Here is a 22,779-nt window from a genome sequence, read left to right as displayed (position 1 = left end):
TTCTATTTTTCGTTTCTTAGGGAACCTCCATACCATTCTCCATAGTGGCTGTACCAATTTGTATTCCCATCAATAGTGTAGGGGGGTTCCCTTTTCTCCACATCCTCTCCAGTATTTATTGTTTGTAGATTTTTTGATGATGGCCATTCTGACTGGTGTGAGGTGATATCTCATTGTAGTTTTGATTTGCATTTCTCTAATAATTGGTGATGTTGAGCATCTTTTCACGTGCTATCTCTTGGCCATCTGTATGTCTTCTTTGGAGATACGTCTGTTTAGGTCTTCTCTCTTTTTTTTTTTTCTTAATTTATTGGCTATGCTGGGTCTTCGTTGCTACTTCGGCTTTTCTCTAGTTGCGGTGTCCAGGCTTCTTTTACCGTGGAATGTGGGCTTCAGCAGTAGCGGCACTTGGGCTTGGTAGTTTTGGTTCCCAGGCTGTAAAGCACGGGCTCAGTAGTTGTGGCATAGAGGCTTAGTTTTTCCAAGGCATGTGGGATCTTCCAGCCTTCTGCATTGGCAGGCAGATTCTTTACCACCAAGCCACCAGGGAAGCCCCAAAGTCTTCTCATTTTTTGATTGAACTGTTTGTTGTCTTATATTGAGCCACATGAGCTGTTTGTACATTTTGAGACTAATCCCTTGTTGGTCACATCATTTGCAAATATTTTCTCCCAATCCATGGGCTGACTTTTCATTTTCTTTATGGTTTCCTTTGCTGTGCAAAAAAAGCTTTTGAGTTTAATTAGGTCCCATTTGTTTATTTTTGTTTTTATTTCCATTAATCTGGGAGACAGCTCAAAAAAGATATTGCTGCAGTTTTATGTCAAAGAGTGTTCTGCCTATGTTTTCCTGTAAGAATTTTATGGTGTCTGGTCTTATATTTAGGACTTTAATCCATTTTGAGTTTATTTTTGTGTGTGGAGTTAAAGAATGTTCTAATTTCATTTTTTTACATGTTGCTGTCTGGATTTCCCAGCACCGTTTATTGAAGAGAGTGTCTTTTCTTCATTGTATAGTCTTGCCTCTTATGTTGTAGATTAATTGACCATAGGTGCATGGGCTTATTTCTGCGCTTTTTATGCTGTTCTATTGATTTATATTTCTGTTTTTGTGCCAGTGCCTTGTTCTTTAGTTTTTAAATCCATGCACTGAAGTTTCATTTTTGAATTTGAGTGACAATATTTTTTATTTATTTTTTTCAGACTTTTGCTTTTTTATAATATTTTTTCATAACCTTCTGATTGTTTTTTCTCCCTAATACTATCCCATTGTAGTCTTTGGTATTTATTCCTTCTTCTCCTCAGTGTTTTAAATATGTTTGTTTTAAAGTGCTTTAGATCATTGTGCTATCTGTTTCTTGAAGATCCTTCAGTTGGTTGCATTTGCTGACATTCCTCCATGGTGGTTCGTTTCTCATAGGGTCTGTAACGTTTTCCTTAGCTCCTCTTCAGAAGAGGTTGTTTCCATCAGGGGATGCTGTGTCCCAGGTATGCTGACTTCCCTGCAGGGTGGTTTTTTGTTCCTGCTTCCAGGATCCTCCAAGTCTCACTGTGGGACTAGTTCTCCTGTTTTGTTTCTCAGCAGGGGGGTTCCTTCCTTGTACAAGTAATGAATTCTGACTTGTTCAGGCCTGGGGTAACAATCTTTGTGGGTGATTCATCCCACCCTGGCCCTGGAGTGCATCTTCCTTGCTTCTTTCCCAAGCCAGGGGCTGGAATTTTTCTGGTTTTAATTTTAGTGACAGGGCAACTCTTCGTGGCCCACAACTTTATGCAGAGAACCCTGTTCTGGTGCTTGACCCTGCGTGGCTGAAGTCCATCATCCCTGATAGAACCTGGCCCCAAGCCCCAGATTCTCATATTGAAAACATTGAGGAGAAGAAGGAAGAAATACCAAAGACTAGAATGGGATATTATTAGGGAGAAAAAACAATCAGAAGGTTATGAAAAAATATTATAAAAAAGCAACCCAGTGTAACCAACCAGGGTTCTTGGCCTCCTTAAGCAATAAAAATTAATCAGAGGCCAGACGAGAAATTCAGGCACGGCTTTATTGAGGTCTCTGCTGCAGCAGGGGCGAGTAAGAACGATCAACAGGTTCTCTTGCTTGCTTGCTTCCCGTCCCCCCACACCACCCCCCGCCCCGTTGGAGCCCGGAGTGGTGGTGAGCTTGTTCCTTATATGGGCTGAGGGTAGGGGAGCATCCAGGGGTCGGGCTGGAGGGGAGCTTAGGTGATCTGCCCACCCCTTCAGTGGCATTGCGTGCAAGGGGGCCTGTGCAGCTCCCTGCTTTTGCTCCTGACCCTCTGCTTTTTCACTCCAGGCTCTTCAAAAGTGGCAGATGGGTTTTTTGGACTCTTGTATCTTTTGTCCAGAGTCTGCCCCAGCTGCACATGTGCTCGGTCTTGCACAGTTTCTTTGTGTTTTGTTGCTTGAGGAGAGATGTGTCCAGGTGCAAGCATTGCAGCGCGACAGCAAAGGGGCCCAGGTCCCAGCCTGCCTGACAACATGCCATGGTGGGCGGCAGAGGGCCCCTTTGCCCCGAGATCCCTGCTCATTGCTTTTCCTGCTCACTACTTCCCACCTACTCTTAAGTCCATTCATTTGTGCAGTGCTTTCTTCTCCGTTCCTGGCACCTGGGATTTCCCTGCGAAGCTTCCAGTCTTGGCTACATATTAACATTTTTCAAGATGAGATTTTTACACAGTTCTCTTTGTTTAGAAGAAGAGGGGAGGTCTTTCTCTGTCAGCTCCACTGTCCACAGTATTATTGTTCTGAAGCGTTAGACTGTTTTCTGGATTTGCCTAGATTTAATGTCTTCAAATGGGATTCACTTTTTATACACACATGCACCCCCAGACTCTTTAAGCATATATATTTTATTCATCTTCTTGGTTCATCATCCTTAATTTAGTAACGATTTAGTAGGCCCTAAACTGGGGTCCTACAGCACAGACACAGGTTGGGGGGTGGGCGGGCTTCCTGACACAAGACCATCGAACACCCAGATCTTCAGGTCCCTCAGGCAGCTCTCCCAGGGGGAAAATAACTAGTCACAGGTGACATTATTCTCCAGTGACTGCAGAGACATTCAACAGAGCCTATGTGACAACACTGTTTTCCTCTCTAAGAGGCGCCTCTGATTTGGTTGTAATAAAGTTCTCTGCAGTGAAGACTTCTCTCTGGTAAAGGCATTCTCTAGTTCCTGATTATTAATAGTAATTCTCTGCAGTAAAAATGTATCTATTTAACTGTCCTTTGCAGGAAGGAAGGGAAAGGTGAAAAATGCTGATTTAGCTGAGCTTTTCTGGTTTTCTCATTGAACAGCAGTTGCTGTTCTGTTCTCCTCCCTTCCTCAACCAACCCCATCAGCCATAGCAGTAAATACCCGTAGTCCGCAACCATGGGCCAGCACAGCACAGGGTGAAGTTGCTCCAAGGGCGAAGAGTCGGTGTACATTTCTTCCTTCCTGGGTCCCTCTATTTGCCAGATCACCACAGTGGGACTCACTTCCTATTTCTCAGCTCACTTCCTATTTCCAGCTGGGAATGCAATTTCCGTGACCTTTCTCTTTATGGCCAGCTGAGAATGGGAATAGAAAGTTTGGACGGCCTGGAGTCATGGGTTATAGACAAGCTTGATCTGTGCAAGCACAAGGGGTGGGGAAAGATGTAGGTGGAAGGAAGAGGGAGGAAAACAAAGGAGAGGCAAACAGGGACAGCCTCTGATGGTTCTCCTCGTGCGGGAGGCACCACAGCCATTACGGCAGTGGGGTTGACCAGCCACAGCTGGCTTGCAGCCGGTGACTGATGGAGCAGGTACTGAAGGATCTGAGAGGAATGGGTCCTCTTAGAAAGCCCAGGGTTGCCTCTTGTGGAGGAGGGGAGCCTCTCACACCTGCCCTGGCTGCCCTTCAAGGTGCAATTAGGCAGGAGCTGCTAGGTCCTAAGCCGGCTTCCCTTCCCATGCACATGGCTTGGATTGGGTTATGAAGCCATTCCCTTGTGCCTGTCTGTTAAGTTTGGTTTTCATCTTTGTTCTGAAAGAGAGGCTTCCTTAGCATGGCCACAGACCTGCACAGTCTGTCCAGCTGGCCGCCCAGCTGCCTCACTGCCCATCTTTGCTCTTACTCCCAGCCCTACGGTCTCGCTGGCCGCCCTCCGCCCTTGGGCTCACCTCTGCCGCAGGGCCTTGTATTTACTCTTCCCTCTCCCCCTGTACCTAGTGGACCTTCCTGGAAGAGGTGTCAGGCCTCTCACCCTATTCTGTTGGCTGTATGCCCAACTGACACTCCTGCAGCTATGGTTGGGATCTAACTTCCTCCAGGAAGGGGGCCACTTGGGATCTCTACTGTGGACTGAAGATGAGAACACCCAACAGTCAGGAGAGTTGTTTTTTGTTATTGTTCAGTAACTAAGTTGTGTCTGACTTTTTGCAATCCTGTGGACTGCAGGACGCCAGGCTTCCCTGTCCTTCACCATCTCCTGGAATTGGCTCAAACTCATGTCCATTGAGTCAGTGATGCCATCCAGCCGTCTCATCCTCTGTTGCCCCTTTCTCCTTCTGCTCTCTATCTTTCCCAGCATCAGGGTCCTTTCCCATAAGAGGGCTCTTCCCATCAGGTGGCCAAAGTATTGGAGCTTCAGCATCAGTCCTTCCAATGAATATTCAGGAGAGAGATATGGCATTAGCCTTCTATTGAGATGTGATACTTCCCTCTTTCCAAATTTCCAGATAGAATATTCCATTTGAAGATGATTTGCTCCTAAATGATTTCTCTTTGCATGCATCTGGGAGAGCTGATAGTTTATCATTCCAATATTTATAAATGAATGAGGAGGCAGGAAGGACATTTTCATTCCTATTGCATTTAGTGTTTGCTCATGTGCCAGCGTGTCCTGGTTGTCTCTGAGTGGGTTGACAGGAGAGGTTATGTGATCTTTTATCATGTGACAGCAGCAAAGTGGATGTGAGAAGCTGGTTTTGTAAAGTCACTCTGCCATCCCTTGACACTGCCCGCCTTCGCCAGCCCCAAAGCACCCCCACCCCCTTCCTCAGGCACTGCTGAGGCTATGATGCCCGTGCTCCAGGCCCTTGCCTCTTCAAGGCGCATGTCAGGGCTCCTCTATGGCATCTTCCTCAGACTGCAGAAGCCCATCGTTACCTCTGCTTCTTTTGACCTGTTTGTCCATTTCATGCACTTACAGCCTAATGTATGCTGTCTTTCCTGCCGATTAGGACTTGTGTTTGGGAGGTAGGAACTGTTATTGCTCTGTTGTCCCCCGTGTACCTGTCCCAGGGACACATGGTAGGTGGCTGAGTATTCGTTGGTGCCACTCAGGGCACTCAGTAAAGGCACAGAGAATGTTGTTGTTTAAGATTTTAAGATAATGAAGGAAACGTGACTCTTGTCCTCTTTCTCTCTAGTTACAAGCTGTTCCCAAACTGTGTCCCCTCCTTTGGGTTCCGCCACTTGCTGCCTCTCACGGACAGAGTGGACAGCTTCAATGAGGAAGTTCGGAAGCAGAGGGTGTCCCGGAACCGTGATGCCCCGGAGGGTGGCTTTGACGCAGTGCTCCAGGCGGCCGTCTGCAAGGTAACCTTCCCTTCTGTCCCGTCCCCACATGGGAGGTCAACAAAGAGGCATCAGTGTGCATGTTGGCATTGCCTGCGTATTTTAAGCCACCCCAGCCCATGGGCTCCTGTCCGCTGTTGCTCAGTGGGCCCCTGGGGAAATCTGCAGCCATCAAACCAGCTGGAGTGCAGGGATAACTGGGGGCTGGTGTGTGTCTGTGTCAGGGTGTGGCTGTGTACAGTGGGAAGCCGTCTTTGCCAGCAGACAGCTGTTCTGTGTTTCTGCATTTGACTCTCTCGTCTCTTTTTTGGGGGTGGGGGGAGGGAAGGGGTGGCGTCAAGCCGTACGCATAGAACCTTTAGTGCTTTATGACCCAATTTTCGTAAATACTAAAGATTGCTCTCTTGGGGAAATACAGTGAAAAAAGAAATTGCTTGTCATCTTTGGTTTTGTTTGTTTGTTTGTTTGTCTTTCTCCTGTTTCTCTATAATATATGAATCCAGAGGGAGGACACAGACTTAGGTCAGAAATGAACTCAGGCTTTGAGAGGTTCCAATCTCAGCAAAATATATAAATGGAATGTTGGTAATAATTTATTCTTAAAATAATTTTCTACTGTCAAAACAACCCAATAACATCAACAAAAGATAAAAATAAATGTCACTCTTGAATTTTGCTATCCCAACACATACTTCAGAATTTTTTCCAGAGTGGTCATCACAGACTATGCATAATTGGTAGCACTTTTTTGAACATTTCAGTGGGCTCAGCAGCAGGGCGGTGGTCAGGACACCCATGTCTGGGGGAGGAGAGCTGGGTAGGGAGGTTAGCATTCAGTTTGGGGAGGCCGCATAACTGATCTCAGAGAGCCTGTGTCTAGTGCTTCAGAGACTCACTTCTCCTCTCAATCCTTTACAAAATGATAAGAGAGCCATGGTTGTCCTTCCTGAAATATTAATAAAACCCCAAATGGTAGACAGGGGGGATAAGGGAAAAGGAAAATGTGAAGGAAGCACAGCCTTCTCAGTCCTCTTCTTGGTCCCACTGGCATTCTGCCCATCCCTGTTCCTTGGGGCCGCCCTGGAGAGGAAGGTCTCACAGTGGCCCCTGCCCAGCTGCTGGCCAGAGGTGAATGGTTTGATTCAGAGGCCCCTGATGCTTCATAGCAGCCCAAGAAAGGCAGACAGGACCCAGCTAGATTAAGCTCTGAATCTTTCAAGTAAGTTACAAAGTAGTTCATGGATTTGCCTCAGGAAGAAAAATTATGACTCTCATTCAGGTTTTGACTCTCATTCAGATACTGACTGTATGGGGTGCTATCTTTAGAGATGTTCTTCCAAATCCACTGCTTGGCTGAAAAAAACAGTGCAGGGAGAACACAGGATCCCTCTCATCGCCCCATCCTGGGAATATTGTGGGTTTTCTTTTTGAGGGGGAAAGTCATCTTTAAGGCTTAGGGGGAAGAACCCAGTAACAGGCCTGTACACTGTCCAGTTATATTAATTCTGTTTGATTAGATGAATCAGAATGGCGTGATGGAATGCTGGAGGTTTGGTGGTCTGTGGGAAGCTGTTTGATTTGCTCTTTGCCCAACAGTACCTTCCCTTATTGTCCCAGACCCATGACAATATCCTTCCCTTTGAAAACGCAGTATTTTAAGACTCGGGTATTGAGTGGAGATGCTAACAGATTTCTTAAACTCAGTGCCTGCACCTGGTTGTGAATTGTTGGCTAAGAGGCATTTTAGCGTGTGTTTCGGTTTCATATCTTTTGGCGTTTTTTCTTTATTCCCCACCCTGCCCTTTGCTGTGGGGAGTCTCTGGAAAGTTACTTAATTGCTTGGAATTAGGCAGCTTGATGAGACCCCAGCTTTTCTCTTCGCCATTCCTTCTCCGTTGTGCTGTGTCAGTCTTTGAGTACCAATCAAGCAGTTTCTTTCTCAGTTGAAATCACCTGTTTATAACATGTCATCTTTCCTGGTTGACCACAGGCTTATTTATAGTAGCTGAATATTGGAAATAGATTATGACCTGTCTATTGATGAAAGGCTGTAACAATCAAACCCTATAAGAATATTTGAGCACTTGAATAATTCTTAAGATAAATTAAGAGAAGAAAGAAAAGCAAATGATAAAACAGTGTAGAGGTATGACTGTATTGTGCAAACAAAAAAGAAAAATAACAGAAAAGATTGGAAATAAGTAGACCAAAGTGTTAACAGCAGTTGACTTCTAGTGATAGGATTATGTGTGGCTTTTTTTCTCTGTGTTTTTTTAATTTCCTATTTTACTTAAATTTTCACAATAACTAACATGTGATTTTTAAACTTTGTAATGGAACATTTCAAACATGTGAGAGTAAAGAGTGAAATAAAACCCCATGTACCCATGGTCCATTCTTAGGCAGTTACCAATCTGTAGCCAGTCTTGTTTCATTTGTATTCCTAACCACTTTATTTTCATTATTTGACGTAAATCCTAGATATCATTTGTTTCAGTGATATTTAGATTTTTAATGTTAATTAGATTTCAGTGATAATGAGATTTTTAAAGTTCTTTTAAAAGCCCTAAGCACGCCTTATCTTGTTGACTGTATTTTCTGCCTCCTCCTGATTTGCCCAGATTAAAGGCCCTTCCTCTTAATCCTACAACCCGAATGTGAGAGCACCAGCAGGCCTGTGATCTCTGCAGTTGGAGAGAGGCTCCTGCAGGCTGGAGCTTACTGGGCAGCCCCAGCACTGTCTTCCTCTGACCCCATGCCCTGGAGATGGAGCTGATAACAGGCCTAGTCCCAGCCCACAGGGGCGGGTGCTTTGTTCTGATTTCATTCTCACTCTGGCTTCCCTAGGATGGACTGATAGTTACCAACTAGAGAGACTTAGGGGTGTGGAATGCTCACAAGACTGGTCTTAAATCCCACCCTGACCACCGACTTTACATTTCTTGGGAAGCTGCTCTTTGCAAAAAGAAGGAAACAAGTCTGTTTCTACTTAGGATTGTATTTGGGTTAAGTAGAATTCTGCTTTTATGAGTGGACATTCTGAGTTGCCATCTCTCCCCGCTGCAGGTCACATTGTTAGGAGAGGCCATGGACCCGCAGCCACAGCTAAGGAGCCCCTCTGTCACCAATGCAGGTGTTTTTCCCGAGGCTCTACTGGCCTGGGCTGGAACGAGGGAGGGCCACTACCCCCAATTTCTTATCTTTACCTAGAGACCTGTTATTAAACTTGTTATGCTTTTTCTTGGTCTGAATAATGGTTTCACCCTTTACTGCTTCTGTTGCTCTCCTGGGACTTCCTAGAAGTTGACTGTAAGTTGTTTATTCTGAAATTGAGTAGGTGGAAGTGTGATGAGTGGTTCAGATTGGAACCATGGCTGCTTTCGTGCTCTCCCCAAATAGGGAGAGCTGGTGCCCCGGGAAACAAAGGGTGGAGGGGGGTGCCCAGGCCCTCCGAGTTGTCAGTCTCAGCTTTGCTGTTCTCTGTGACTCTCAAGTCAAACCAGTTCCCTGCAAAGTTATGCCTGGCTGGGTGTGTCCCAGCTATGTGGATTCTGTGGGCTGCTTTCTCTCCCGTCAGACAGAAAAATCAGATCTCTGCAACCCAGCCTGTTTCCCTTTGGCCTCACCTTCTAGCCCCCTAACATTTATCCATCTTACCCTTTAGACAGATTTTCTGTTCTAATCTCAATTACCTAATTTTGCATTATTATTTTTTTAAGCATTGTATGCCTTCTCAGAAATAGGTTAATAAGTGTGTCTCAAAGCAAACAAAGTAAGTTTGCATGTAAACAGTCTTGGTGTGGTGTGGATCCTTTATCCCTTGACTAGTGAGAGCATCCTAATGTAAAGTGGGGACCACAGCCCCAGAGAGGCTGGAGGGACAGCTTCCCGCGATAAGACTTCCTGCAGGAATGCAGATTCTGTGGGCCTCTGGAAGCAAAACAACGGCTGCCCTTGCCCCACTCTCATCCTTGCCCCAGGTGTTTAGTACGCATTAGCTCTGATTCTCACAGCAGTCCTGTAGTGTATGGGTGGTGTTGGTGCACACTCTGGGGGCTCAGTGGTAAAGAATCTGCCTGCCAGTGCAGGAGATGCCAGAGGCACGAGTTCAGTCCCCGGGGGCAGAAAGATCCCCTGGAGGAGGAAACGTAACCCACTCCAGGATTCTTGCCTGGAGAATCCACATGGACAGAGGAGCCTGGCGGGCTACAGTCCTAGGGTTGCAAAGAGTCGGACACAACTGAGCACGCATGCCATAGTGCCCAGTTTACAGGTGAGGAAACTGAGTATCCCGAGGTTCATTATACTGACTGTTGGTGACAGGTAGAGCCAGGTTTGAACCAGTTCCAGTTCCTCCTAAAGCCCAAGCCCTGTCTGTTTCCTGGTACTAGGCACTTTGGGAAGTATCGATAGTGCCATGCAGAGCAGAGAGGACTTGATTTAGAGTCCTCTTGTCCCAATTCAAGCTGTGTCTCTTTTGCTGCTAATGGCTCCATGGTGGTCTGGGTGCTCGGCTGGAGGGGAGGAAGTCCAGGGTGCCCTCCAGCTGTGCTGTCAGCGCCCCTTCTCACAAAGGCCATGTCATAGCCTTGTTTGTGCCCCTTTGCCCAGAGCCCTTGATTTTGCTTTTTGTCTCTCCTGGTTCAGTTTTGAGCCCAGGCCAGGCAGTGGCTGCTGTGGATACAGCAGAGGGTGGAGAATTCCCCAGTCCTGGAGGCAGGCTCGGCTCCGAGAGGTTTTCACTCTGCCCAACCTCCCCTGGAGTTGATTTGGCTTCTTTTGACTGTTGTCTGATTTCTTTTAGACCGGAGACTTGTCATTCTTCCAAGTGTGAACTGAGAAATGTAGACAATTGCCTTTCTTTCTGAGTTATCTGTCTCGGCGTGTGTGAGCCATTTCTGCTAGCAGATCACACAGTGGTTTCTGGGGCCTAGCACAACCCGCCCTGCTTGCTCTTCCCCTGGTCTTTGTGAAGCCCGGGAAAGTATTGGATTTCCCTGTGGTCCATGGAGGCTATGGGGCTGTGTGGGCAGGCACATGGGCCCTCTGTCCATGCTCATAGGTGTTTTTGTCGGAGGTGGTAAAGGTTCTCCTTGGCTTTCTGTTTTGTAGATGGTTGTGGTTTAATGTGGGACTTCCCTGGTGGCTCATACGATAAAGAATCCACCTGCAGTGTGGGAGACCCAGGTTCGATCCCTGGGTTGAGACGATCTCCTGGAGGAGGGAACACCAACCCACTCCAGTATTCTTGCATGGAGAATCCTATGGACAGAGGAACCTAGCGGGCTGCAGTCCATCGGGTCTCAAAGGCGGGGGGGTGCGGGGCACGACTGAGCGACTAAGCATGCATACGTGGTTTAATGTGAACTTTTGAATCACTCAACTGTCTTGGCCCCTCGAGTGATATGTCCTTGTTCTGCCTCCTGTCTGTGAGCTGTGCTGTAGGCCTCACTGTCCTGCTCACAGCTGCTAGTTCTACACGAGGGGTAGGAACAGACAGAGTTACAACTCAGAGTTATCAACAGGGCACAAGTGAAGTGTTTGTGTCTCACTTTTAAAAATAATTAGTTAATGGTGGCTCTGGGTCTTCACCGTTGCATGGGCTTTTCTTCAGTTGTGGTGAGCAGGTGCTACTCTGTAGTTGCAGCGTGTGGCACACACACTCATTGCAGAGGCTTCTCTAGTTGTGGAGCACAGGCTGTAGGCGAGTGGGCTTCAGTAGTTGTGGCTCATGGGCTTAGTCGTCCTGTAGCATGTGGGATGCCCCCAGACCCAGGGATCCCCCCAGGGATCAAGCTCATGTCCCCTGTGTTGGTAGGCGGTTTCTTTACCACTGAGCCACCAGGGAGGCCCATGTCTCAGTTGCCTGCATGGCTGTCCCCACACCTTGGCTCCCTTGGCTGACGAAGGCAGGGAGGACTCAAGCTGGGAAAAGTTAGAAGGCCCCTTCAGTGAATGCCTGGTATTGTTTCAGATGATGGGCTCATTTTTGCTCTATTTGAGGAAAAGGGGGAAAGTGACAAGGGTTTATTCTTGGGCTATCCTGACACTACTCTTCCTAGCCTCCATCCTGGCCTCTGCATTCCAGTCACAGTGACCTTCAGTCCATTACTCTGACTCATGGGAGGCCCTTTGCACCTGCTGTTTCCTCTGCTTGGAATACTCCTCCCCTGTATTCTTGCATTTCTTTCAAAAATTAAAAAAAATTAATAGACTATATTTTCTAAGAGCAGTTCTCTGTTCATAGTGAAATTGAACAGGAAGTACACAGAGTTCCCATATACCCTCCTCCCGTACGCAGCCTTCCCCAGCAGAATGACACATCACTATCTCTCAAGGCCTGTAGTTGATGCAAGGTTTTTCTTGGTGGTTCTATGGGTTTGGACAGATATAACGACATGTGTCCCCCAGTGTCATAGCATGCAGAGCATTCCAGTGCCTATGCATCCCTCCCTCCTCCGCCCATGAACCCTCTTTTAGTGTTTGTACTCTGCCTACTTGGGACCTCTGCTTGCTTGCCTTAGGTCAAGGAAGCCTTCCCTGATCCTCCTGGAGAGGTTGGAGTCGCTGTGCACCAGGCCCTTGGTCATGTCAATGACAGTTATTTTTATTTGAGCTGCTCCTTGAGTGATGTCTGCCTCCCCTGAGAGACTGGAAGCTTCCTAAAGGCAAGGAACCATGTCTGTTTTCACACACCTGGTTCGGCAGCACCAAGCTCATTGGTTGCACACAGCAGTTTCTTCTTGAGCATTTGGCAAATAAGGAGATGCTTTGTCCTCACTGGTTCCTTTATGCTTCTGAAGTTTAGGATGCCCAAGTCTGCCTGGCTCCCGAGTGCTCCATGTCATTCACACATACTTCACACGTCCTCTAAAGCAGAGCCAGAAGTACTATTACTGGACCATGCTTTCCAACTTAGAAATGTTTATTCTGTGCTCAGTAAGTGCTCAGTGACAGGTATGGTGAAGAAAATTAAAGAAAGATGAGAAAAAGTCCTCATTCTCCGAGATTTGATCTGAGCTTGCAGATCCACTCAAAGGAAATAGAACAACCTATTTGTAAACATTAAATATGCTATGCTAAGTCACTTCAGTCATGTCCAACTCTGTGCGACCCCATAGACAGCAGCCCATCAGGCTCCCCCGTCCCTGGGATTCTCCAGGCAAGAACACTGGAGTGGGTTGCCATTTCCTTCTCCAATGCATGAAAGTGAAAAGTGAAAGTGAAGTTGCTCAGTCGTGTCCGACCCTCAGAGACTCCATGGACTGCAGCCTTCCAGGCTCCTCCGTCCATGGGATTTTCCAGGCAAGAGTACTGGAGTGGGGGCCATTGCCTTCTCCATAGAACCATGTAAAATCATGGACATTTTACTGTCAATGAAATTTGATATTTGACTATTGATAGTTTCTCCTACAAAAATTGAAAATGCATATAGTGCAGCTTCATATACTACAAATGTTGTCTTTAGTTGAGGTTGGACTCAACATAAGAGTCTACATTATACATGTTCCACTGCAAGTTGTTAGGGCTTGGGCTGCAGATGAATGTCTAAATCCTGAGTCATGGGCTGAGATTTCCTTTCCCTGAGGAATGAAATGAAACATTTTTACCTGTAAGTTGAACCACAGACAGATTTTTTGAAAAGATTTTTCATTGCAAAGCATGGACGGAAACAGGAGGAACAAACATCAGTAGCATCAGTAGGAATGCCACTGATGAGAGCATGTTTACTGTTACAAAGTGATGGAAGTAGGCTTGAATGTCCACATGATTGGGGAAGTGAATCAGGGAGAATCCAGCCTTGATTTTCCTCATGTGCATCGTTGGAATTGAGACTCCTTGGTCCCCAAGCTCAGCCCTGCTATGGGTTCTGCGCCTTGGCTGGTCAGGTCTGCCTTCTTCCCATCCTTATTTCCTCCCTCAAACCTATTCTCTCTCTGTGCTTGCCTGAAAGGTCAACACACAGAGTGTTTCAGTTGTGACTTTGAAAATTTGTTGGGCACTTACTTGTCTGCAGGATGCCCCATTAGCTGCTGTGAGAGATACACAGATGATGAAGCCACAGCTCCCGCCCTGGGGAGCATCTCTCCAGTTGGACGACAGATGCCTATATGACAGTCTAAAGTACTGGCAGAATGCACAGACTCTGTCGAAGGTCTGGCTTGGGGGACCCAGTGGTTAACTAAGTGTTCTTTCCCTTCAAGGGATCACCTTTGTCTCTTTGCCTCCCTGTGTTGGCCCTGAGGCTGTGATGCTGATGATGCTATTGATTACCATTGGCTGAGAGCCAGGCTTCTATGCCACGTACTTCATTGGGCTTGTTTTACCTAATCCATTGAAAAGAAAGTGAAAGTGAAGTCCCTCAAGTCATGTCCGACCCCATGGGCTATAGCCTACGAGACTCCTCCATCCATGGAATTTTCCAGGCAAGAGAACTGGAGTGGGTTGCCATTTCCTTCTCCAGGGGATCTTCCCGACCCAGGGATTGAACTCGTGTCTCCCGCATTGCAAGCAGATGCTTTTATCACCTGAGCCACCAGGGAAGCTATATTATATCATCCCATTTTGATGATCAAAACAAGCCTGGAAAGGTTGAGTAGCATTAGAAGGTCTTACAACTGGAAATGACAGAGCCAGAGATGGAACTGTGCCCACTCTCCCAGCTCCAGAGACAGAGTTCTTAACCTTGACCTTAGAGAGCCTGCCGCTTTTTGTGGCCACACAGGAGCAGAAAGGTGGGAGGGGTGTGCTTCCAAAGGGGGCGGGTCCTGGTCTCAGGAAGCATTTTGGTTTCCTGTGTGACTCAGTTCACCAGCAGAAGAGCCAGGACCAAGTCTGTCCCTGGGGAGACAGCTGCACATGCTGCTGCCCTCTGGAGCGCAGAGCTTCCTGTTTACCAGAAACAGTTATAAGGAGGCTCCAGCAGCCTCTGGGTTTGCTAGGGAAACCTCAAGTACCATGCCAAGGTCCGTGCGCTGCCGGAGCCCAGCCCTTGGAGTGATGCACATCTTTGCCCTTGGCTTCCCCATCTGTGAGATGGGAACTCGGAATCCCCTTTTGCATTTATAATTTCCAGCATCTGGGAACCGTGGCTCTGCTGTTTGGCTCTCCCACATAGCACTATGGAGATACTTTCTCAGATGGTACGTCCTTCCCAGCAGTGAGGGAGTGTGTTCCATGACAACTGATGCCCATGGCTGTGTCGACACCTGGCTGGAGGCCCCAGGTGTTTGAGTGACCATTGCTTTTACTTAGATAGGCTTATGTTGAGAACAGAGAACCCCATGATTAAAGCTGGTGTTTCTGTCCTTGCAGAAACTGCTAGCTACATGGCATCCTGACCTAAGGCCTCCCCTGTATTGAACTGTGTCTACCCAGAGAGAGTACTGTGGGCCTTGTCTCCGAATAGGAACAAGCTGAGTTGAACAAGGCAGCCTGCCTTTGGGTGGCCCAACCCATGTCCTCTAAGGCTGTTGGGTGGGGTGTTAGCTTTTCTCATGTTCCTAGAGATCGATGTGCCAGGCCCTCCCCCACCCTCCCACAGGTCATATCTGAGACTCCCTTTCACACTTGCCATGCTCTGATGTGGTCCCTGCATGTGAGACGGTCATTGGGATGTGAGCATCAGGACCCACAGGCTTCTGTGAGCCTGTCAGAAGACCCAGCCCCTTGCAGTCCCAGCCCCTCCTTCCTCTGCAGCCAGGCTACATCCCAGGACCTGCATGTGCCTCTGGGGCTGTGTTTAAGACCGACATTGATCCTGGAGAACAGAGAGGGTGAGTGGATGGTGCTGGGGTTGGAAACCACACCCATGAGGAGTGGTTAAAGGTTAACTAGGAGGAGAGACACCACCGGAAGAAGTGTGTTTCCCGACCTCAGATGTCACTACGGAGGAGGGCTGTTCCAGGGAACATACCTGGGTGGCCACAGAGAAACAGGTTCGTGTTCAAGGCTTGGGAGAATTGTCTAATAAAGATCTCTGTTTGGCGTGGAACAGGCTGCCAGATGTGACAGTGGGTCTGTATGGGGACCCCAGGCCCATATGCTTGGGGTGCCATTCAAAAGGTCCCTGCCCGGGGCAGAGCATGGTTGAGCCAACCTCTAGGGTCCTTCCAGCTCCAGGTGCTGGGTATTTCCTCTGAAGTGGCTTTTCTGCCCAGTAACCCGCCGGTGCTTCTGTTCCATAGTGACCTCTTCTAGCCTGTTTCCTTTGGGCCTCACTGCTCCCTTTTAAGCCACATTTGTATTCAGTCACTGTGACTATGAACTCTGCCTGCACACTCGTTTTGTGTGCCAGGCACAGCTAGCCTGAAGCTAATGCCCGGAAAAGCTTTCCGCTCCCGATGGCTTCCCCATGGAGCCACCTTGCCCAGTGGGCAAAAGTCCAGGTGACGTGGGCAGCTGATCAAGGGGACCCAGGGACAGTCTGGAAGTGGACAGGGAGGATGGAAGCCTGTTCTTGGTCCTTTGAGTGACCTTTCTCCTTTGTTAGACCTCGTAGCCCCTTGCGTGTGACTTGTTCCAACCCCAGAAACCAAAACCTCACAGGCCAGAGCTTCGTATCATCAAATAGAGAAACTACACCCTTACTCCCTAGCCCTTATTTTTCCCCAGTCCAACCCTGGAGCCAGATGTTGGAGGTGAACAAGCCTGCAAGTTTGTCTTCACTCCTGGGAGGATCCAGTTTCTATTTATTTTCTCAAAGTCTGTAAGACCGGGTATTCTGTCTCCAGTCTGCTTCCCCTTTAATGAACTGCTGCTCCCTCTTCACCATTTCAAGGTCCCAGGGCCCCCCATTCCAGGCCTGGCTGCCTGGGGCTTCCAATAACGATCCCACTGCCACCCACCCACCCTCCCCTCTCCTGCAGCTTGTACTGGGGGGTCCCCTGGCCTTGCAGCCACTTTTTCTGCAATCCCCATTAGTTTTCTCAGATCCCAGTGTATAACAGGTGATTGGATGCAACATTTTTCAGTTAAATTAGCCCCTTAATGCTTCCCATATTTATATGATTAAAAGAAGATGTTTGTTGGATTCCAAAGCATATTAAATAGTTGGTGGAATAGGGAGTGACGTGAGTGAACACTTCTAGACATTGTGAGGGAGGTTTCTTGTTGCACAGCCCCAAGCTTATTTATGTGTCCCCTTACGACTCATTCCTCACTGGGCACAAAATGTGTGCCAGGCGCAATGCCCTTTGTTGTTTTGGGCCCCACAGCCCTTTCTCTCTTCTCTCAGCTCTAGATTGCTACTGCTTTTTAAGGACAGAGCAGAGTGTTGGTAAGTTCTGTACTGAGCTTCCAACTGGTAAAGTCATCTCCAGCCCCAGCACAGAGTAGACTGTTCAGTACCCAGAAAACCGGAGGGTTTGCCTCCTGCAACCTGGACAGAGTCAGAGATTCTGGGCTTGGTGACAGGTCCCCCCAACTCGTGTGTCTGGAGTCTGTGGATTGCTGCTTTTCACATAGCGTGGTCTCCTATGCACATGTGTGCCTCACCTGGAACAGCTGGAGTAAATGTGAGTCACAGAATGTGTCACCCTCTGGTGGCAGGATGCAAGCTGGTGGCCTGGAGAGGGGTGGGCCTGGGACCTTGGCTGCTCACACAGAGTGGGCTTAGGAAAAGGAAGGTGAGACATGCTGCACTGCCCAGAGGCTCTGGCTCAACACAGGTCATGGGAATGGATTATAAGACAGAATGGACAGTTCGGGACTGGACAGGTGCTGTTGGGGGACCTGGAAGGTAGGATGAAAGAGACACCTCTAAGTTTTCTAGATAAGACATTTGATGGTCCTTTGTCAGAAATGGGGAAGAAGGTGCCTCAACTTTGGAGAAGTTGAGTTTTAGGTGATGGCAGACACATCTGGCTTTTGATGAAGACCCAGCACTAAAACTCCAGAAGGAGGTCGTGGGGGGGGGCGGGGGGAGCAGGGATGTAATTGTGTGCTATTCAAGCAGATGTACGGAACTTGGGTAAATCTCCTCAGAGGACAGTCTTACCTTTGACCTCATCCAGTGCCTGGAGAGGAAGTGGAATCTGCAAGCAGCGGAGCGGAATGGGGCACTGGACAGTGTAATGTCCAGGACACCCAGGGCAGGAGAGCTCGAGGGAGGCCCTGGTTGGCAGCAGAGAGGCGGGAGAACAAGATGAGAGGATCACTGTGGGGTTGGCGACAGGACCTCAGCATGGGGTTCTCCACTTTGGCTGCACTGGAGTCTCACCTGGGAGCTGGAACCTGGTGGCTGGCCTACAGGTCACAGGAGAGCCACTGGGCAGTAGCATCATTAGAGTACCCTCAAGTGCAGCCAGGGCAGAGAACCACTGTGGGGAGCAGCTAGAACCATCTGTGAAAGAGGGAGTGGGGGCATGTGAGGAGACTGGGGTATACAGAATTGGGGAGAGAAAGTGGAGGCAACCTGTCTGCTAGTCTTAGAGACAGGTGATGAGAGATGCTGGGTCAAAAGCAGGGTATTTATTTTAAGTGGGTCATGAGCATATTTTTAGGCACGAGGAAGGAAGCAAAGGAAATTGACTAATGGAACAGTGCCCAGAGAGGGTGGAATTTGGGAGCTGTGTTTCCTAGGGGAGGGAGAGCACTCCTACCTTTAGGGCAGCCAGACCAGAAAAGAAATCAGGAGGATGCGCCATTTATTTATGATGGAGAGACATCCTTGAGTTGTGGAAGCAGACTCTGAGTGCCTGGAGTAGACGAGTCCTGTTCCGTCTTCCCTGGATGCACCTCCTGAGTGCGTGGGAACTGGGAGTTGGGAGGATAGAACAGACCTTATGTGGCTTTGATGCAGACTTGACCAAAGAGAAGGCAAGTGAACTGCAGTCTTGGCCAGATATTGGGTTTCTGACTTCTGAGTCCAGTGCATTTCCGTCCCGCCCACCCCTGACATTTTCATCTGAGGGCAGACCTCTATCATGTTGGAGGAGATTGGCTTTTAAAAATCTTGTTTTTACCCAGAGACTTGGAGAAAAGTTTAGCTAAACAAATAAATCTTTTTTTTTCCCTCTTAAAATAGTTTTGTATAAAAAACAGAATATATTCAATTTAAAAATTTAGAAAATGCAGAGAGCCAAAAGGAGATAAACATCACATCCCTACAATCCAAAACCAAGATTGTGCATTTCTGGATTTCAGTCACAGATTTTCAGCCTCATGGAAATACCAAGGACAGTTACTGTCAGTTCTTCTCTATTTACATCATGCAGTTACTGAACTGATTGCTCCTTGTGTGTGGATTTTGTTTTAATCCTCTCAACAGCCCTATTCTATCAATACTATTATTATCTCCATCTTATAGCTGAGAAGCTGGGACTGGGAAAGATAAAGTAACTTGCCCAAGATCACAAAGAAAAGCTGAGGGAAGGTGTGGGCATGAACCAAGATTTGCCACTCATCCATTCATTGGAGCCCACGCACCCAGCTGCTTCTGTGGACACTGCCACCAGACAAAGGAATACTCAAAACTGGTGTTCCCAGCGCAGTACTGACGTCAAGTCTGGTCATCTAAATTTCTGTATTTGAATGAATTTCTGAGCAAACTAAGCCCTCTTTTTCAAAAAAGAAAAACTTTATTGAGGTATAATGGATGTATGCGCTTCCCAGGTGGCTCATCCACCAATGCAGAAGACACATGAGATGTGAGTTCGATCTCTGGGTCAGGAAGATCCCCTGGAGGAGGAAATGGCAACCCGCTCCAGTGTTCTTGCTTGAAAAATCCCATGGACAGAGGAGCCTGGTGGGCTACAGTCCACAGGCTCAAAAGAGTTGGGCACAATTGAGCTTGCACACTTAAGTTTATTATATATCCATCGGGTACATGCTCAGTCGTGTCTGACTCTTTGTAACCTCATGGACTGTAGTCTGCCAGGCTTCTCTGTCCATGGGATTTTTCCAGGCAAGAATAATGGAGTGGGTTGCCATTCCCTCCTGCAGGGGATCTTCCTGACCCAGGGATTGAACTCATGTCTCCTGTGTCTTCTGCATTGGCAGGCGGATTCTTTACCACTGAGCCACCTGGGAAGCCCCTAGTATAATAAATTACATGTATTGAAAGTGTACAATTTGACAAATTTTGACCTTTATACGTACCCATGAGATATATATGCACTGCAATCAAGACGACGAACACACATCCTTCTCCCCACAACGAGTGCTTTTGCTCTTTTGTCATTTCTCCCTCCTGCATCTCCTGCCCTCTTTTCCCAGGCCCTCACTACTTTGCTTTCTATCACAACATTTGACTTTGCATTTGTTAAAACTTTATGAATCCAGTATATATTCTCTTTTTTTTTTGTCCTGGTTTATTTCAGAACCATTGTTTTGAGATTCATCTGTGCTGTTGAGTGTCTCCATCCCTTCCTTTTGTTACAGAGTAGTATTCCATTGTATAGATCCACCACAGTTTGTCCATCCACCATTGGATTGTTTGGATATTTGGTAGTTTTTGCCTATTATAAATGGAGCAGCTATAATGTAAATGTGTTTAAGTCTGTGTGGACCTATAGCCACGCTGGTATGATCACTCACCTAGAGCCAGACATCCTGGAATGTGAAGTCAAGTGGGCCTTAGGAAAGCATCACTATGAACAAAGCTAGTGGAGGTGGTGGAATTCCAGTTGAGCTATTTCAAATCCTAAAAGATGATGCTGTGAAAGCACTGCACTCAATATGCCAGCAAATTTGGAAAACTCAGCAGTGGCCACAGGACTGGAAAAGGTCAGTTTTCATTCCAATCCCAAAGAAAGGCAATGCCAAAGAATGCTCAAACTACCGCACAATTGCACTCATCTCACACCCTAACAAAGTAATGCTCAAAATTCTCCAAGCCAGTCTTTAACAGTACGTGAACTGTGAACTTCCAGATGTTCCAACTGGATTTGGAAAAGGCAGAGGAACCAGAGATCAAATATCCAACATCTGTTGGCTCGTCGAAAAAGCAAGACAGTTCGAGAAAAACATCTACTTCTGCTTTATTGATTATGCCAAAGCCTTTGACTGTGTGGATCACAATTAACTGTGGAAAATTCTGAAAGAGATGGGAATACCAGACCACCTGACCTGCCTCCTGAGCAATCTGTATGCAGGTCAAGAAGCAACAGTTAGAACTGGACATGGAACAACAGACTGGTTCCAGATAAGGAAAGGAGTATGTCAAGGTTGTATATTGTCACCCTGCTTATTTAACTTCTGTGCAGAGTACATCATGGGAAATGCTGGGCTGGATGAAGCATAAGCTGGAATCAAGATTGTGGGGAGAAATATTAATCATCTCAGATATGCAGATGACACCACCTTTATGGCAGAAAGTGAAGAAGAACTAAAGAGCCTCTCGATGAAAGTGAAAAAGTTGGCTTAAAACTCAACGTTCAGAAAACTAAGATCATGGCATCTCATCCCATCACTTCATGACAAATAGATGGGGAAACAATGGAAACAGTGACAGACTTTATTTTTGGGGGCTCCAAAACCACTGCAGATGGTAACTACAGCCATAAAATTAAAAGACACTTGCTCCTTGGAAGGAAAGTTATGATCAACCTAGACAGCATATTGAAAAGCAGAGACATTACTTTGGCAACAAAGTTCTGTCTAGTCAAAGCTATGGTTTTTCCAGTAGTCATGTATGGATGTGAGAGTTGGACTGTGAAGAGGCTGAGTGCCAAAGAACTGATGCTTTTGAATTGTAGTGTTGGAGAAGACTCTTGAGAGTCCCTTGGACTGCAAGGAGATCCAACCAGTCCGTCCTAAAGGAGATCAGTCCTTAATATTCATTGGAAGGACTGATGCTGAAGCTGAAACTCCAATACTTTGGCCACCTGATGCGAAGAGCTGACTCATTTGAAAAGACCCTGATGCTGGGAAAGACTGGGGGCAGGAGGAGAAGGGGACAACAGAGGATGAGATGGCTGGATGGCATCACTGACGTGAGTTTGAGTGAACTCCGGGAGTTGGTTTTGGACAGGGAGGCCTGGCGTGCTGCAGTCCATGGGGTCGCAAAGAGTCGGACACGACTGAGCAACTGAACTGATGCTTTTATTTCTCATGGGTCAGTCCTTTGGAGTGAAATGGCTGGGTCATATGGATGATGTTTAACTATTTAAGAAACTATCAAACTGTTTTCCAGGGTACATGTATCACTTGACATCCCTTTCAGCACTGTATGTTGGTTACATTTTCTCCCTCAGCATTTGATATGGCCAGTCTTTTTAATATTTAGCCATTAGGCGTGTGGTAGGATATCAGTGGTTTTAATTAACAGAAGGCTTTTAAACTTCCTGGTTTGCAGTTCTTCACTGTCCCTGTGGCAACTGTGGAGCCTCATACATTAGGCAGTAAAAGGAGAAGATGTAAAAGTTATTGCTAGTCTGAGAGTCTAATAACCATAGATCCTTTTTTAAGTCCATCATATGTACTAAATACTTGTTAACCTAGCAACCGCCCTGCAAAATAGGATTATTTTCATTTTACAGATGGAGAAACTGAGGCTTAGAGAGACGACGTGACTGACTTAGTGTCTCAAAAAGCAAAGACTTGAACTCAGCCTTGCCTCTGCCGACACTCTCATACACTGGCCCCCACGCCACACTCCATTTGGTATTATAGTTATTCCCTTAAAAAAATCCACTTTCCCAATACTGCTCTCTGTCCTAAATGTGGATACAAAGCTGAAGCCTTCAAAATAGTCCAGGCAGACAGTGGGAAAATTATTTCTGTTGTAAATTCTCATTGGAGTTGGTGCTTATATAATCTCCCAGCCCCAAAGCCTGGGTGGATGAATAAGCATGTCCCTCTCCACAGCCCGACCTCTTGGCCAAGTTTGTTAACATCACTTACACAGTAAGAGTCCACTTCAGAGAAGACAGAATTAATATTATTATGCTACACTACTCTTCATTTGTGGAACTATTTCTGTTTCAGATGCAATTTTCCAATTCACCAAACCTTTATCTTGGACCCAGCAGTCATTAATTGAGAGCCTGCCATGCACTTTGAATTATTGCAGTTATCACACACCCTCCCCTCTCCCTATGTGAGTGGATAGTTCAGCTTTCTGTGTAGAGGCAGATCATCTGAATCTGACTTCTGTGGTCCTTACTGGTTCAGTGACCTTGGGTTGGTTTCTTAATGTCTGAACACCAGTGTCCTTATCTGCAAGATGACAGTATGTTACCTCCTTCATAAAGTTTGCAGTGA

The 22,779-nt window shown here is 47.0% G+C and overlaps 1 protein-coding gene across 1 annotated transcript in view; it reads left to right on the top strand.

Annotated features, from left to right (window-relative positions):
• The window catches only part of ITGB5 (integrin subunit beta 5), a 113,851-nt gene that overhangs the window by 33,413 nt on the left and 57,659 nt on the right, over positions 1–22,779 (top strand). The window contains exon 5 of the mRNA XM_025282464.3: positions 5,427–5,595. Within this exon, the coding sequence (XP_025138249.3) occupies positions 5,427–5,595 (169 nt within the window). The remainder of the gene's footprint in view (positions 1–5,426; positions 5,596–22,779) is intronic.

The sequence above is a fragment of the Bubalus bubalis genome, chromosome 1, assembly GCF_019923935.1.
Source record: "Bubalus bubalis isolate 160015118507 breed Murrah chromosome 1, NDDB_SH_1, whole genome shotgun sequence".
In the NCBI taxonomy this organism is placed as follows: Eukaryota; Metazoa; Chordata; class Mammalia; order Artiodactyla; family Bovidae; genus Bubalus; species Bubalus bubalis.
This window is presented reverse-complemented; position numbering and strand designations above follow the sequence as displayed.